This window comes from Myxocyprinus asiaticus, chromosome 26 (assembly GCF_019703515.2).
Source record: "Myxocyprinus asiaticus isolate MX2 ecotype Aquarium Trade chromosome 26, UBuf_Myxa_2, whole genome shotgun sequence".
In the NCBI taxonomy this organism is placed as follows: domain Eukaryota; kingdom Metazoa; phylum Chordata; class Actinopteri; order Cypriniformes; family Catostomidae; genus Myxocyprinus; species Myxocyprinus asiaticus.
The window spans coordinates 16,454,431-16,472,264 of record NC_059369.1 but is presented as its reverse complement, the minus strand read 5'-3'; the positions used below and the strand labels follow the sequence as shown (position 1 = coordinate 16,472,264).

Genomic DNA, 17,834 nt, shown 5'->3' with positions numbered 1-17,834 from the left:
CTGGTCATTGACATGTCTCAGTTGCTTCACATGCAAGCAGGCAATTTATTATTATTTTTATATTTTATATTATATTTTATTTATTTATCACACATTATACATTTGCACATATACAGTGAAATTCTTTTTTTTCACATATCCCAGCTAAGCTGGGGTCAGAGTGGCGCCCTCAAGATTTCTGGCGCCCTCAAGAAAAAATCGTCCAAATGGGAATATTTTGCGACCGATGTCGAAAATTTCAAAAAGTCAGAATATCGCCCGATTTATCGGCCTCTGCAAAATATATCGGTCGACCACTAATTTAAACTCTGTTGCACAAATTGTACAGAATGTTATTGAGAAGAATAATGTCAAATATTAATGAAATGTTTTGTTATGATCAGGCAGTGAGTGAGAAACTGATGGCTGGTTTTGTGGAGTGTCTGGACAGTGAAGAAGCTCAAGAAGGAGTGGCTGCAGATGGTGATTATCTATAATCAATATTACAAATAATAAAACATTTTGCATATACAGTATATTTATATAATAATATTATATAATTATAAATGTATTAAATGCATTTATATTTGAACTTATATAAATTAATGAAGCATGATCAATTATTATTATTGGTTACACTTTACAGTAAGGTTCCATTAGTTAATTCATTGGGTATCATGAACAAACAATTCACAGTATATTTTTACAGCATTTATTAATCTTTGTAAATATTAGTTAATAAAAATACAATTGTTCATTGTTTGTTCATGTTAGTTCATAGTGCATTAACTAATGTTAACAATTACAACCTTTGATTTTAAAATGTATTAGTATATGTTGAAATTAAAAGAATATTCTGGGTTCAATACAAGTTAAGCTCAATCGACAGCATTTGTGGAATAATATTGATTACAACAAAAATTAATTTAGACTCTCCTTTTCTTTAAAAAAAAATAAAAAATCAGGTTACAGTGAGGCATTTACAATGGAAGTGAATGTGGCCAACTTTTGGAGGGTTTAAACACAGAAATGTGAAGCTTATAATTATAATAATATAAAAGCCCTTACATTAATTCTTCTGTTAAAACACGTTTATTATTTGAGCTGTAAAGTTGTTTAAATCATTTTTACAGTCATTTTAGGGTTTGTTGACAATACATCGTAAGGGTAACGAAGTTGTAAAATTGACTATAACTTTACACAGGAAAGGTTAGTAAGTTATTTTATCACACTAAAATCATGTTTACACGAATATTGTTTATGTCTTGTGGCCATACTTTTGAAACCTGAGTATTTTTACGTTAAAAAAATTGGCCCCATTCACTTCCATTGTAAATGCCTCACTATAACCCAGATTTTTGCTTTTTTCAAAAACAAGGAGGGACGAGGCAACATTATACCACAAATGCTGTCGATTGAGCTTAACTTGTACTGAACCCGGAATATTCCTTTAACTTTAAGTAAGGTTAATAAATGCTTATAAGTATTGTTCATTGTTAGTTCAATTGAACTAATGTTAACAAATGGAACCTTAATGTAAAGTGTTACCTTATTATTAATAATAATATTATTTCTAGTAATTAATAATTAAGTATTTAAAAATAGAACATTATCAGTTATGTATATCCATTAACGGTAACCCTTTACAAGGTTCTATTTGTTAACATGAACTAACAAGGGACAATACATTTACAGCATTTATTAATCTTATTTAATGTTAATTTCAACATTTAAAAATAAAAAGTTGTATTTGTTAACATTAGTTAATGCACTATGAACTAACAATGAACAGTTGTGTTTTTATTATCTAAAATTAACAAAGATGAATAAATGCTGTAAACAATATATTGTTAATTGTTTGTTCATGATACCTAATGCATTAACTAATGTGAATGAAAGGAACCTTATTGTAAAGTGTTACCCCATTAACTGTAGTGTCAGTAGATTTTGGATTTGAAGCGAGGGAGAGTTTACACTTTTGTCAATCGGCCTAATGCTGATAATCTCAAAATGGCCAAATATCAGCTGATATCTTGGCCTATGTATCATTACTATTACTGTTTTAGAGCAGAATCTTACACCATTTGTTCTTGGTTCAGACACAGACCCTGAGAAACGGGTGGCCAAAATCCGTCATGAGACACAAATCCATATCCTGAACCTGTTGATCACATCTCTGAAGCTGAAAGGTCCCAACCTGGGCCTACATCTGCTGGGTTATGAAGTGAAGAAGCCTGTCTCCTCCACTAACCTGCAGGACCCAGGTAATATCTCCGCTCAATATCAAAAGCAGGGCTTTGATATGCACATCATACCATGCTATTATTTATTTTGTTTATTTCAAATAGTTTATAATTTGTTTATTTATACATAAAAAATAGGTTGTTGGTTGAGTCTATATTACTATAGCTTTGAACCAGAACCTTGTGTTTTTGGCATAAGGTGTTCTTGGCTGTCCACGGAGCTGCCTGCATGCAATCCTCAATCTGCTCCAGAGAGGCACTGAGAGCCGGTCTGGACCTGTGCTCACCAAAAAGGCCCCTCACCTGGCTGAACTCTGCTACCAGGTACACACATGCACATTTACTGCCTAGTTCAATTGATTTATGTTCAAATAATTTCAAGCTAAAATATATATTTTGTGTGTGTGTCTGTCTGTGCCAGGTGATATATCAGCTGTGTGCATGTCCTGACACCTCTGGGCCCACCATGCGATACCTCAGGACCAGCCAGGACTTCCTGTTTTCTCACCTGCAGCACCTGCCATTCATCCTATCTGGTGAGTGCTAGCTATCTGCCCTTGTTTTCTTTTGAGATGAAAATGATAAATGAGAATGATGTCATAATTTACTCAACCTCGTGTTGTTCCAAACCGTAGTGTCTGTTTTTCCTCCATGGATTACAAAAGGCACCATTCACTTTCACTCTATGTAACAAATTTGTAATGACAGTGAATGGTTGCTGAGGCTAACATACTGCCTAACATCTCCGTTTCACTCATGTGACAGTGATTGTTCATATGCTATGTAACTTATGGTCATAATAACGTGTTTGCATATCAAGTGTTAGGATCTCATTGTGTCTCAGTTTTGATTGATTCCATGTTAATGTCCCATAGGGAATGAGATCGCCACGTTATCTCAGATGTCCTGGTTGATGAAGACTGCAGCCATCGAGCTCAGAGTGACCTCACTGAACCGCCAGCGCTCACATACACAGAGACTACTCTACCTCCTCCTTGATGACCAGCCACACACATTACATGCAGGTATTACACGCAATCACACACAGCAATACAGTGTTCCTGTTGAATTGGAGGATACATTCATGACAGCTTGTTTCTATTTTGTAGCTGATGGAGAGACAGGCATGGAGGAGGAGAGTAGATCAGTCAGCGGTTTTTTACACTTTGGCACCGTCTCTAAAGGTAAGTGAAAGACTTCATGTACCAACATAGTCGCACAGAGTAAGACTTTTGACTATCGACATAAAGTCTGTCACACATTGTAGCTTACTCTGATCAAGAACTGCTCATTTAATCAGTAAGGTGCAATATATTTTTTTAAATGACCGAACACAGTAGGGTTGTCACAATACCATAATCATATTTTACGATACTATACCAGCTTAAGTATCATGATACCAAGTAGTATCACGATACCACACGATAGTATGTTAATTCTTAACACAGTTTGTCATAGCAATGGTGGTTTTTAGAAACTAGCCATTCCACTTGTTGCTCCAGAAGTGGTGAAAATAACTGATGGATAAATTGGGAGAAGGCTCAAATAGACAAATTTGTTACCTAATACATTCTTAGTTTAATAAAAAAAAAAGAAAAACGCGCAAATGCAGATTACACACCGGTTTTATCACACGCCTCAGGGACCTAATCAAACTGATCTGATCATAAGTGCGAAGTTACCGCCACCATGCATTTGTAATTGGAAATAAAATTAAAGGAGTGCAAACATTTGATTTTTCAGAGAAACTGTAAATCTGTGAATGTTGAGATAAAGCCATTTAGGTTAAATGAAGTGGCACTAACCCGTGTGTATTCTACATAGGCAGTGGGATGTGTCCGAAGGTGTTTAATAACGTTTCTGTTGTTTCCCCCTTTGGCTTAAAATCTCTGTCGACATTCACGGCAGATGGGTTTTCCCGGTCTCATCAGGCAAAACTCAAAATAATTCCAAATCTCGCTACATGAATTGTGTTTTTTAAAAAGCTTCTCACTCTCCAAACTTTTATTTAAATCAATGTTATCCATTAGGAGACACGACCGCCACATTAACAGGCTGGGATTCAGAAGTGTGTTTGAAGCATGGGAAAACCACTCATTGAAAAATAAACAATACCAGATAAGGGGCAAATTCTAAAAAGCATTTAGCGCTCTTGAAGCGTACTGCGTGAAGGAAGACTATATTTTAAATGTTATTGCAAACATAGGTCTGATTTAGCGAAAATAATATTTACTACCGCACGTACAACATAGCTTGCAGTGCTACCGTTGTAACAGACACAAGCCTGTTACCAGTAGGCAAAAGCATGAGTACGGTTATACCGTATTAACGGTACTACCGTTTAAATAATACTGGGATATTGGCAGTATTTTGAAGCTTTAGTATCACGATACTACCGTAGCACTGGTATACCATGCAACCTTAGACCACAGTCAGTTTTTTTTTTTTTACGTGAAGAACAGAAGAAGGTTCATCTGATCATATTGATGTTATACGTGAAATATTGGAAAATGCCTGTTGATTTTGTGATCAAAATATCTTCTGTCCAGAAGTAAAAGGTACTGATTATTATAGAGTATTATATAGAGTTTCATAAGTCTGACAACCAAGTGGATTATACAGATGTGAATATCTCATTTACTTGCCTCAAACAAATCTCTTGAATATCTTTCTTGAAGATTCATTGCCACACTTTGCCAAATACAGCCATTTAGTTTTCTTTGAAGGCAAAAATTCGTTTTGTCACAGACTGATAAAAACCTTCACCAGCTCTCGCCTTTATTGTGTTAGACTAGTGCAACATAGTACAATGCGTTCTTTGGTTATTTTAGTACGCAGGAGGCTGTTGAGTGTTCTGGATGCAATAGACTTCAGTCAGGAGGTCCCAGAGCTTCTGCAGCTTGACTTCTTTGAGCGTGCTCAGATTGAACAGGTCATCACCAACTGTGAACATGTCAACGAACAGGGACACACGGTCTGCAATGTCAAGGTATTTCGGTGTGGCACTGACCTGCTGTGCTATGATTTAAAAAAAAAAAAACTTTATTATTCATTAATATTTATATGTATATATATATTTTATAAATTTGCAGTTGCTTCATCGAGTTTTAGTTGCAGAAATCAATGCTCTGCAGGGCATGGCTGCCATTGGTCAAAGACCACTGCTGATGGAGGTGAGTCTGTCTCTGAAATATGAAGACCACAAACACAACTGAAGTAATGAGACCTAAAAGCAGTCAACACTTTTAATCACCTCTGTTGCATATTTAATAAAGCAACCTTTTTTTTAATCTTTTTTTGTTGTTGTTGTTGTTCATTTTGTTTCACCTGTCATTGTTCTCTATAATCTTGTGTGTCTCCTTTGGCTGATTGGTTCTTTGATTGTCTCTCACTCTCTCTCTCTCTGTATCAGGAGGTGAACTCAATCCTGCAGCAGGTGGTGGAGAGGAACCGTGTGAGACGCAGTCTGAGTGCTAAATGTCACGCTCTGCAGAGCTGGAGGAGTCTTGTAGAGACCATCCTCACTGCCTGTCCTGCAGAGCTCATCCCAGCTGACCAGAGACAACTGATCATCAGAGATCTGCTGCTAGACCTACATGACAAAGTAGGAAAAAACTGATGGAAGGAAAGAGAGCATGTTGGCACGTTCTTGCGGTGGTTTATTGCGATTTGAGTAGTTCTTCTTTCTCTGTTCTCAAGGTGTTATCGGAAGATGCGGCTGGAGAACAGATGCCAATCGTAGCTGGTGCAGTTTTTACCTTATCGGCTCACATCAGCCAATCAGTGCTGTCAGAGCAGCAGAGGGCGGGGCCAGAGGGTGGATCCACATCAGGATTTGCTTCAATTGCTAACTCCGCCCTTCACCTCATCCTGAGAAAGCTGCTGGAATTTATCTTATGCACAGGTTAGAAGGGTGTGATTCAACTTGAGACTTATCAGCTAAGATGGGTATTTTGTTATTGCACTGTCAAAGGGTAAATGTTTAACAATGTGTTTACATCATAAAGGTGGAGGTTTTCAGCGTCTGCGGGCTCACCTCTATGGTGCTTTGCTCTACTACCTTCAAATTGCCCAGAAACCTGAGGAACCAGAGACATTGCAGACAGGTATAATATCTTGTAGCCAAGGGAATTGTTCATTATTAATAATTATATTATAACTACAATATATTAATATTTTGTTTAAATTAAAGTATTGTTTGTTATCATTCAACATAACGATATCAGAATCAACTGTAACAGTCATTTGAGTGCCGTTCATGAGCGAAGTTCAGCAAACCATTATCTGCATTGCATGTGAGCTACTGTTAACAGAATTGCTGCCTAATAAAGGAATGTTCCAGGTTCAATACAAGTTGAGCTCAATCAACAGCATTTAAAAGTATATTAAAGCACCATAAACTAAAATAAAACAAAAGTACAAACATGTAAGGTATGCATATTTATACAATATATGAATGTAATCCAAAGCTGTATACAAATACAAAGCTTATGTATATGTTATATAAAATAATATAAGACCCAAGAATTAAATGTAAAAGGCTTTACACATTTATAGTCACGTTGTTCAAAGATCTTGGCAGCAGAATTTTTTTTTCTTTTAATAGATAAAATAATAATAAATAAAGTTTTCCTTATGAAAGTGCTTGATTTGTTTATTTATCCAATAGAGGCTTGTTGTAGAAAGCATGTCCACATGCAGCTTTCAGTGAGTAAAGAAATGCATCCAATAAAATCCGGCTGTTGTGGCTCATTTTAGTGAAAGAAAAAAGCTTGGTGACAGAATCTGAGTGTGGTGAAAACATTCACATCAGCTTGATGTCTTGTCTGTTCTTCTGTAAAAGAAGAAGCTCATTGGTCACTTGACGAGAACACAAGACCCCGGCTAAGTGACAGAATGATTTTGTCAAATAATACAGATGTGTTTTTTTCAGTCTTTGAAGCCATTAACTTGGCAGGGAGTCCTGACAGTCAAGTGATTAACACCTCCTGCTGAGAGACGCTAATGCGTGCTCTGTCTCCCTCTGCCTGGCCGGTGATTATGTTAATGAAGCTATCACCTGACAATCATTGGAAAAAACGGGTAGTGAGACACAGCCTTTACATTGAGGCACTTACAGTGGAAGTGAATTGGGACAATTTTTCGGGGTTTAAAGGCAGAAATGTGAAGTTTATAATTTTATAAAAATTATAAAATTTTATTACATTAATTCTTCTGTTAAAACTTGTGTATTATTTGAGCTGTAAAGTTGTTTAAATCGTTATTATGGTCGTTTTAGGCTTTACAGCGTTATGTCATCATGACAGTGATTTGAAGTTATAAAATTGGCTATAACTTTACACAGAAAGTTTAGAAAGTGATTTAATCACACTAAAATCATGTTAACACACTTTTGTCTTCTGTCCATACTTTTGAAAAAGTTAGTATTTTAACGTTCAAAAATTGGCCCCCATTCACTTCCATTGAAAGTGCCTAAAGTAACCCAGATTTTTGCTTTTTTTTTAAAGAAAAGTAGGGATGAGTCAAAATTATTATTTGTGGTAATCAGCATGATTAAGCTTAACTTGTATTGAACCCTGAATATTCAACAATATGCCACAAATGCGGTCGATTGAGCTTAACTTGTATTGAACCTGGAATATTCCTTTAAAAGCAGTTACTTAGAGGTTCCATTTTGGTTAGAATGCTGTTTTTGTAGACATGTCGTTTATGTGGGCATGTAGACCTGCCCAAGGTTTGAGACCCAGACTAGGTCAAAAAATATTTTGTGGTGTTATAATGGATGAAATCTAAAACTAAATAAAAACTAAAAACAGCCACTTTCAAAAAATTCTAACAAAATAAAAACTATTTATGCACCATTAAAACGAACTAAAACGAAACTGAAATGAATAAACTAAACACAAAATGAAATAAAAACTAGTGAAATTTTTAAAACTACAATAACTCTGGTTTGAACTTGGTTTAAATTTGCAGGTACATCCATGTGGGAGCGCTTGACTGCCCCTGAAGATTGTTTCTCCAAGCTGCAGAGAGAGAACCTGGCCATCATCGAGAGCTACGGCACCGCCCTTATGGAAGTGGTGTGCAGAGATGCTTGTGACGGGCATGAGATTGGCAGGGTACGGCAAACAAATCAACATCATCTCAAGTCATCAAGGAGTTACTCAGAGAAGGGGTGTTATGGCTTGAAGATCTCAACATGGAAGGGGGCTGTTGGCATAGCAGCATGTTCCACGGTTCATTCAAGCATATCTTCTCTTTTTCAGATGCTGGCTCTGGCCGTGTTGGACAAGGTGCTGTCTATAGACAGGCAGTGCCAGTGGCTGCTGTACCTGTGTAACAGTGGCTATCTGCGTGTGCTGGTCGAGAACCTGAGACAAGATGATGTTGCCTTGCAAACTCTGCTCACACCTCAGCCTCCACTGCTGAAACCTTTATACATCTATGAGTCCAAAATGGCACTGTTTACCCGTGTGGCTAAGACAGCAGAAGGTGCAACGGAGCTCCTGCGCTGTGGGCTGGTCGGTCAGCTGGTGGAATGCCAGGTCTTTCACATGCTGCCTCAGAACGATGCACTCAGGTCAGAGCTTGAACAAAAAAAAAAAAAAGGTTTCCATTGTTGGTTTCGGTCTTACTCTCTGCTTTTTGTCCATCTCTCTTCTAGAGCATTTGGGCAGAGAGATCCATCAGGGTTTATTCCTAGTCCTCTAGAGCGATACAGACAGATCCTTCTTCCTACTCTCAGACTGATGCAAGTCATCTTAACCTCCACTACATCTCAGCACCACCAGGGGGCAGCACAGGTAATAATTCACCCAAAAATGACTTCTGTTGTTTACAAATCATTATGTTGTTCCAAACCCATATTACTTTCTGTCTTCAATGGAACATAAAAGGAGATGTTAGGCAGCCTCAGTCACCATTCACTTTCATTGTATGGAGAAAAAAAGAAAGATGCAATGAAAGTGAATGGTGACTAATATACTACCTCACATCTCCTGTTGTGTTCCATGGATGAAAGAAGACATATGGGTTTTGAACAACATAAGAGTAAGTAAATGATGACAGAATTTGCATTTTTGGGTATACTTCTAAATAATAGGGCTGGCAACGTTAATGCATTAACTTATAAAAATTAATTAATTGTTTACTGTTGTAACAGTTGTCTCACAGAGTTAATGCAACTAATTTGACATTTTCATTCTGTTTTCTGACGGGGGGGAAGAAGTGTTTATGCTCCAGGCACTTGTTTACAAGTAAATGATGAAGAAAGACCTTTTCAGTCTATTTATTTACAAATCCAATTCAAATTTCAGCTAATTTGAATTTTGAGATTAATCACAGTAACTACAAACAACATGACTTTAATTGAGATTGACAATTGTAGTCTATTGACAGTCCTTAAAGGGTTAGTTCACCCAAAAATGAAAATTCTCTCATCATTTACTCAGGTGTGTATGACTTTCTGTCTTCTGCAGAACATATTTGAAGGAAAAAAAGAAAAATATCTTTGCTCACTAGGTCCTTAAAAAGTGGATGGTGATCCCACTTTTGAAACTCCAAATATCACAGACAGTCAGCATAAACTTCACCGATACGACACCAGCAGTTAAAGTCTTCTAAAGAGACTTGATCGCTTTTGGTGCGAAAAAATGATCAATATATAAGTACTTTTTAATTATAAACCATCACTTCCTATAAGCTTCACAAGAGGGTGGAGTTCACGCGATCTCTCGTGTGACATATTCGCGTTGGCATGTTACGAACGTAATCTCACGTTCTTCTATCTGTTGATACATACAGGATGAGCACACAAACTCACCATTGTGAGTAAAGAAACGGATACAAATACTGATCTAATCCAAAACCAACGAAGCTTCTGTACAGCATTCCTCCTCCTTCGTTGTGCTGCTCTTTCGGGTGTGATGCACGTGCATCAGTTCTCGCGTGAACACGCCAACACGATCACCTCACACGTGCATACCACTGCTGACCGGAAGTGAAGATTTAGAGTTAAAAAGTACTTAAGGATTTCCTCTTCAATGAAACACCCTTACCTTTTAAATATAGACACATACACATGGATTTTAAAATCTTTATTTACCGTCGTGATGTGGCCAGCGATGTGAAGACCCGCATCGGCACATTGGCGCTATAAATAACTCGCGAGGCAAACGGCGCTGTTGGACACACGCACACACACATATTTACAAACAAAACTGTTGTCCCTCAGACTGGCCACCTGAGCACCAAACAAATGGACATTTATTTAACATCACTTCAACAAACTCGTTTTACCTGTAATCAGACATGCATACATGGCGGCAGCCATCATGAAATGTTATACCTTTGCTGTGCATCATGGGGGTGGAAGATACCAAGTATGATGGAAAAGGGGGTTGTTTGTATTTTATAATGTTTGTGTTTTAAAACTTCCACAATTCTCTGCATGAATTGAGTTATTATGATTGTTTGTTTTTATTGTTCATCAGTAGGTAGAAGTAAAAATGTTGTTCAAACATTCTCTTAAAATTTTCTGGATACTGTCAGAAAAATGGTTGTTCCTGTGGGTATAAATTGCCACACAAGATAGCTGCTAGTTAGCCTTAGACTGGTGTGCAGTGATTGAGGTAGAGTTTAAAAGTATGAATATTGAAGTGGTGAAGTACCTGCTTCAAGGTTGTTTTTGTTTATTGATTTGATTATTTTTGTTTCGCAAATAATTGAAGTTTGTTTTATACATATTTGTAAATATTTCTTGAACCTTTTCCAATTTTTGGCACACTTTGGCACTTTTCACTGTTTACTGGCTTGGAAGAAAAATAAAAGACTGGCATTCAACATCCATTTATTTCCTTGTTTGATTTTTGGTCTGCAACTCCAGTCAACCTGTGACACTCCTAAAGACATGAATTGTAATTTTGCAATATATTTAGGAAATAATGACCACTCAAATTAAAATGAAGACTCCAGTCATATCAGTAACCTTATAAAAGCAGGTTTATTCTACATGGAGAGGGTCCGCAAATGGGAGATGCCATGTTAGAATCACATGACCAGCTGAATACCACTCGTTTAATCTCAGTAACCATCCTGTTATTTGACACTTTCACTCATTGATTAAAGTAATCATGGCTGATTGTGAATACTACATTTCTATAATGGCATCTGAAACTGAAAACTATTGATTTTAAATTATGTTGCATCCAAGCCGCTAGGCGTCACTGTAAGTCCAAGATGACAAAAGACAAAAGTTACGAGTGCATCTTTAAATATTGATCTTTTTCGCACCAAAGCGATCGTGTCACTTTAGAAGACATTATTTAACAGCTGGTGTCGTATAGATGATGTTTATGCTGACTGTCTGTGATTTTTGGAGCTTTAAGAGTCAGATCAACATCCACTTGGATTTTAAGGACCTACTGAGCTGAGATACTTTTCTATTTTTCTTCAATTGTGTTCTGCTGAAGAAAGAAAGTCATACACACCTGAGTAAATGATGAGAGAATTTTAAATTTTTGGTGAACTAACCCTTTACTAATATTTAAGTACTCAAAAACAGGGCAGTGCTTACAGCAAAAACAGTTGGTTAATTTAAAGTTATCTGTGTTTAGATAACTTTTTAGACAGGTTTAGATACTGTGTTTAATGTCATAGGTGCTCCAGTGGCTCATTGTTCACTCTGATGTCATTCAATCCATCCTGCATGGTCATGATATGAGTATGGGAGCTCTACAGGAACTCTCTCTGCTCACGGCCATCATCAGCAAGACTGCTGTGCCAGGTACTACAGCAACAGAACGCTCTCAAATGTATTTGCTTCTTAATTATTATTATATTATGACAATAACAAATATGTGCCCACTAAGAGATGAAAGTGTCTATATTTCTATTTTGTGTGTGGTTTTGTTTTGTTTTAAAGGAGCACTCGAGATTGGACAGGAAATCAACAGCGCTGCCCTTATGGAGTTACGGGGGCATATGGGCAGATTCCAGGTGAAATATATTAGAAATATTTCAAATGAAACTAGATTTCTTGAAGGAAATACCAGTGCTCACAAGGCAGTAAAAGAAATGTGTTGAATGCTAAGGATGTAGACACATAACTAATGTGTAGTAATTGTGCTGGGTAGAGGTTAGAAAAACTATATGGTAACTATGGTTAAAAACAATACAAGGAAGACCAGTTAAGCAAATAAAAGAAAAAAATCAATCACAATTCAGTGTGGAAGTTGGGAATATTACAGTGATGTCATTGCTGTTGGTTGAATTTTAAATACTGAAACTGCTACCAATAAAGAATTAAGTTTACAAAAATAAAACTGGAAACCCTAACCAGAATGTTTGAGCAATGTCAGTGCAGTGCTGCTATGCAAGCACTCTACAGTTGAAGTCAGAAGTTTACATACACTTAGGTTGAAGTCATTAAAACTATTTTTTTAACCACTCCACAGATTTCATATTAGCAAGTATTTATTTGGCAAGTCGTTTAGGACATCTGCTTTGTGCATGACACGAGTAATTTTTCCAACAATTGTTTACAGACAGATTGTTTCACTTTTAATTGACTATATCACAATTCCAGCAGGTCAGAAGTTTACATACACTAAGTTAGATGTGCCTTTAAGCAGCTTGGAAAATTCCAGAAAATGATGTCAAGTCTTTAGACAATTAGCTTCTGGTAGACTAATTGGAGGTGTACCTGTGGATGTATTTTAAGGTCTACCTTAAAATAGGTCAAACTCAGTGCCTCTTTACCGATATTGGTTTTTCAAGACCGATGCCGATCATTTTTATGTTGACGTGTCCGATAACCGATATGTAGAACCATTTTATTTTATTTTTTATCGGATTTTTGTTTGTTTGTTTGTTTGTTTTTTGACACAGTGATGACAAACAACATGGTGGAACTTAAACTACTTTATTAATAACACCTTTTAATTTTTTCACTCACTTCTCCCATACTATTAAACAAAACAACTTTTATTTCTAAAACAAATATTAACAAAGGGAGGTGTCTGAATTCTGAAATAGTGCAAAATAATAAAAAAAAAATGTTTTATTAGTAGTAGTATTAGTATTAATTTATCAAACAACAAAATAAATTATACAATTTTAACCATTTTAAAAACTTTGCATATATTTCATTATCCATTTTAAACTACTGTTTTAAATGGTTTAGGGATTGTTTATGAGGCTACAGCCAACTAGTTCACTGGAATAAGTAGGCTTACATTCTGAGAAAAGTAAAAATTATGGAGTCTGTCTGAAATGGCATCAGAATAATTAATAATGTTTCTGTCAGTCTAGTTAGTATGGCAACGAAATACTTAGCCTACTGACGGAGCGGTATTTACCACATATTACAATCTGCAGCACATCTGCAACATGTCCAGTAGCAAATGACACGCACATCTCCTCTCTTAGTGTCACCTAACTCAACAAAAGCACCTCTTAGACATGTTTGCTGTGCCAAAAGTATTTTCCTCACAAATATCTGACAAGCTGACAATCAACTTGTACTGGAACGGAGTCGTGGTAAAACACATTGTAATACATATGGATGTGATGATTAACAGTGAAGAAATGTTTGTACAGTGCATCCGGAAAGTATTCACAGCGCTTCACTTTTTCCACATTTTGTTATGTTACAGCCTTATTCCAAAATGGATTAAATTCATTATTTTCCTCAAAATTCTACAAACAATACCCCATAATGACAACATGAAAGAAGTTTGTTTGAAATCTTTGCAAATTTATTAAAAATAAAAAACGAAAAAAATCACATGTACATAAGTATTCACAGCCTTTGCCATGACACTCAGAATTGAGCTCAGGTGCATCCTGTTTCCACTGATCATCCTTGAGATGTTTCTACAACTTGATTGGAGTCCACCTGTGGTAAATTCAGTTGATTGGACATGATTTGGAAAGGCACACACCTGTCTATATAAGGTCCCACAGTTAACAGTGCATGTTAGAGCACAAACCAAGTCATGAAGTCCAAGGCATTGTCTGTAGACCTCCGAGACGGGATTGTATCGAGGCACAGATCTGGGGAAGGGTACAGAAAAATTTCTGCAACATTGAAGGTCCCAATTAGCACAGTGGCCTCCATCATCCGTAAATGGAAGAAGTTTGGAACCACCAGGACTCTTCCTAGAGCTGGCTGCCTGGCCAAAATGAGCGATCGGGGGAGAAGGGCCTTAGTCAGGGAGGTGACCAAGAACCCGATGGTCACTCTGACAGAGCTCCAGCATTTCTCTATGGAGAGAGGAGAACTTTCCAGAAGAACAACCATCTCTGCAGCACTCCACCAATCAGGCCTGTATGGTAGAGTGGCCAGACGGAAGCCACTCCTCAGTAAAAGGCACATGACAGCCTGCCTGGAGTTTGCCAAAAGGCACCTGAAGGACTCTCAGACCATGAGAAACAAAGATTGAACTCTTTGACTTGAATGGCAAGCGTCATGTCTGGAGGAAACCAGGCACCACTCATCACCTGGCCAATACCATCCCTACAGTGAAGCATGGTGGTGGCAGCATCATGCTGAGGGGATGTTTTTCAGCGGCAGGAACTGGAAGACTAGTCAGGATCGAGGGAAAGATGAATGCAGCAATGTACAGAGACATCCTTGATGAAAACCTGCTCCAGAGCGCTCTGGACCTCAGAATGGGGCGAAGGTTCATCTTCCAACAGGACAACAACCCTAAGCACACAGCCAAGATAACAAAGGAGTGGCTCCGGGACAACTCTGTGAATGTCCTTGAGTGGCCCAGCCAGAGCCCAGACTTGAACCCGATTGAACATCTCTGGAGAGATCTGAAAATGGCTGTGCACCGACGCTCCCCATCCAACCTGATGGAGCTTGAGAGGTCCTGCAAAGAAGAATGGGAGAAACTGCCCAAAAATAGGTGTGCCAAGCTTGTAGCATCATACTCAAAAAGACTTGAGGCTGTAATTGGTGCCAATGGTGCTTCAACAAAGTATTGAGCAAAGGCTGTGAATACTTATGTACGTGTGATTTTTTTTTTTTCGTTTTTTTATTTTTAATAAATTTGCAAAGATTTCAAACAAACTTCTTTCACGTTGTCATTATGGGGTATTGTTTGTAGAATTTTGAGGAAAATAATGACTTTAATCCATTTTGGAATAATGCTGTAACATACCAAAATGTGGAAAAAGTGAAGCGCTGTGAATACTTTCCGGATGCACTGTAAATACAATTTAGGGAGTTGAATCTTAACAAAAGGAACTTGTTGGGGGCCTGGATAGTTCAGCGAGTAAAGACACTGACTACCACCCCTGGAGTCGCGAGTTCGAATCCAGGGCATGCTGAGTGACTCCAGCCAGGTCTCCTAAGCAACCAAAATGGCCCGGTTTCACCTCCTCGTGGTCGCTAAAATGTGGTTCACTCTCGGAGGGGCACATGGTGAGTTGCGCGTGGATGTCGCGGAGAATAGTGTGAATGAACTCGCTATCTCTCCGCGGTAACGCACTTATGAAGCCACGTGATAAGATACGCGGATTCACGGTCTCATACTTGAAGGCAACTGAGATTTGTCCTCCACCATCCGGATTGAGTCACTACGCCACCACAGGGACTTAGAGTGCATTGGGAATTGGGCACAAGGTGCATAGGCAACAAATAATAAAATTAGCCCATTTTATTGCCATCATACACTCAAACTCATCATCAAACTTTGATTAAAGTAAAATGTTACAGCTTGTGGACTTTGCACAATTTGCTTGCCACCGTGCAAGTTAATCTTTGGCTATTTCTCACTACACAAGAAATTCTGTAATACATCTCACTTGAGCACGAATGTCTGTTACATTGAATAACATTGAATAAATTATTCAAAATATAAATAATTACATAAGCCAGTTACTTTACCTTTGAACACCATCTCCATATCTAGTTACAGGCAGTGCTGTAATGACGCCCTTGCACGCTGTTCACAAGAGATCCACAAGATAGCGCCATTGATCCATGAAACCGATATTACAAAACCATAACCGATTATGTAATATAGTGTGAATATCAGTAAAAATATCAGTAAAACCGATTATCGGTCGAGCTCTAATCAAAAGAAATCAGCCAAGACTTCAGAAAAAAAAATTTGTGGACCTCCTCAAGTCTGGTTCATCCTTGGGAGCTATATCCACAGTAAAATGAGTTCTATATCGAGATAACCTGAAAGGCTGCTTAGCAAGGAAGAAGCCACTGCTCCAAAACTGCCATTAAAAAGCCAGACTAAAGTTTGCAAGTGCACATGGGAACAAAGATCTTACTATTTGGAGAAATGTCCTCTGGTCTGATGAAACATAAATTAAACTGTTTGGCCATAACGACCATCGTTATGTTTGGAGGAAAAAGGGTGAGGCTTGCAAGCCGAAGAACACCATTCCAACCATGGAGCATGGGGGTGGCAGCATCATGTTGTGGGGGTGCTTTGCTGCAGGAGGGACTGGTGCACTTCACAAAATAGATGGCATCATGAGGAAGGAAAATTATGTGGATATATTGAAGCAACATCTCAAGACTTCAGCCAGGAAGTTAAAGCTTGATCACAAATGGGTCTTCCAAATGGACAATGACCTCAAGCATACCTCCAAAGTTATGGCAAAATGGCTTAAGGACAACAAAATCAAGGTATTGGAGTGGCCATCACAAAGCCCTAACCTCAGTCCAATAGAATCATTTGTGGGCAGAACTGAAAAAGTGTGTGCGAGCAAGGAGGCCTACAAACCTGACTCAGTTAACCCAGTTCTGTCTGGAAGAATGGGCCAAAATTCCAGCAGCTTATTGTGAGAAGCTTGTGGAAGACTACCCAAAACGTTTGACCCAAGTTAAACAATATTAAGGCAATTCTACCAAATACTAACAAAGTGTGAACTTCTGACCCACTGGGAATGTGATGAAAGAAATAAAAGCTGAAATAAATCATTCTCTCTACTATTATTCTGACATTTCACATTCTTAAAATAAAGTAGTGATCCTAACTGACCTGAGACAGGGAATGTTTTATATAATTAAATGTCACAAATTATGAAAAACTGAGTTTAAATGTATTTGGCTAAGGTGTATGTAAACTTCTGACTTCAACTGTATATACTGAAATTGATTTAATTGGGGCCTTGTTTTGCTTCCTCAGTTGACTCTTTCCTCTTTCCTTTTCTCAGCGTCAGTCATTGTCTCTGCTTGTGCATCTGGTCGGCACTGATCGCACTCGCTTCCTGAAGCAGCTTGAGGAAACTTTATCTCCTGGCGACCTTGCAGAGAAGAGAGAGGAGATGGAGGTTGCCATGCAACAGGTGTGCTGTCACCGTGGTGCCCGTGCCCACTGACTTTTGTCTGTAACCAACTACAGGTGTTTTCAAATGTTACACTAACTTTGTATCATGTGATTTCTCAGATCTGCGCAAATATTATGGAGTACTGCCAGACACTACTGCTGCAGAGCTCAGCTGAGGCACAGTTCACTCTCTGCCTCTTCAGCCCCTCGGCGAGTGAACCAGCAGGTTTGTCATTCTGACTGTACTGCCCCTGCCTGTTAAAATTCAACAGCTTCTGTTAAAGTGTCATGAAAATGCTCAGAATTAAAT

At 37.9% G+C, this 17,834-nt stretch overlaps 1 protein-coding gene and 1 long non-coding RNA gene across 3 annotated transcripts in view; one reads left to right on the top strand and one right to left on the bottom strand.

Moving 5' to 3' along the window:
- Positions 1-17,834, bottom strand: part of LOC127417294 (uncharacterized) — a 511,839-nt gene that overhangs the window by 448,486 nt on the left and 45,519 nt on the right. The window contains exon 2 of the long non-coding RNA XR_007893247.1: positions 14,727-14,870. This is a non-coding gene — a long non-coding RNA (uncharacterized LOC127417294). The remainder of the gene's footprint in view (positions 1-14,726; positions 14,871-17,834) is intronic.
- Positions 1-17,834, top strand: part of LOC127417277 (nuclear pore complex protein Nup205-like) — a 45,628-nt gene that overhangs the window by 18,785 nt on the left and 9,009 nt on the right. The window contains exons 19-36 of one of the 2 annotated variants that reach the window (XM_051657177.1): positions 384-462; positions 2,079-2,243; positions 2,422-2,546; positions 2,644-2,758; positions 3,098-3,247; positions 3,332-3,406; positions 5,054-5,211; positions 5,315-5,340; positions 5,763-5,826; positions 5,922-6,126; positions 6,230-6,328; positions 8,199-8,344; positions 8,492-8,805; positions 8,890-9,028; positions 11,883-12,009; positions 12,148-12,221; positions 17,412-17,543; positions 17,645-17,750. In XM_051657177.1, coding sequence (XP_051513137.1) covers positions 384-462; positions 2,079-2,243; positions 2,422-2,546; positions 2,644-2,758; positions 3,098-3,247; positions 3,332-3,406; positions 5,054-5,211; positions 5,315-5,340; positions 5,763-5,826; positions 5,922-6,126; positions 6,230-6,328; positions 8,199-8,344; positions 8,492-8,805; positions 8,890-9,028; positions 11,883-12,009; positions 12,148-12,221; positions 17,412-17,543; positions 17,645-17,750 — 2,299 coding nt within the window. Of the gene's footprint in view, positions 1-383; positions 463-2,078; positions 2,244-2,421; positions 2,547-2,643; positions 2,759-3,097; positions 3,248-3,331; positions 3,407-5,053; positions 5,212-5,314; positions 5,396-5,634; positions 5,827-5,921; positions 6,127-6,229; positions 6,329-8,198; positions 8,345-8,491; positions 8,806-8,889; positions 9,029-11,882; positions 12,010-12,147; positions 12,222-17,411; positions 17,544-17,644; positions 17,751-17,834 lie in introns of both variants that reach the window. The other variant, XM_051657176.1, reaches the window with a different exon arrangement.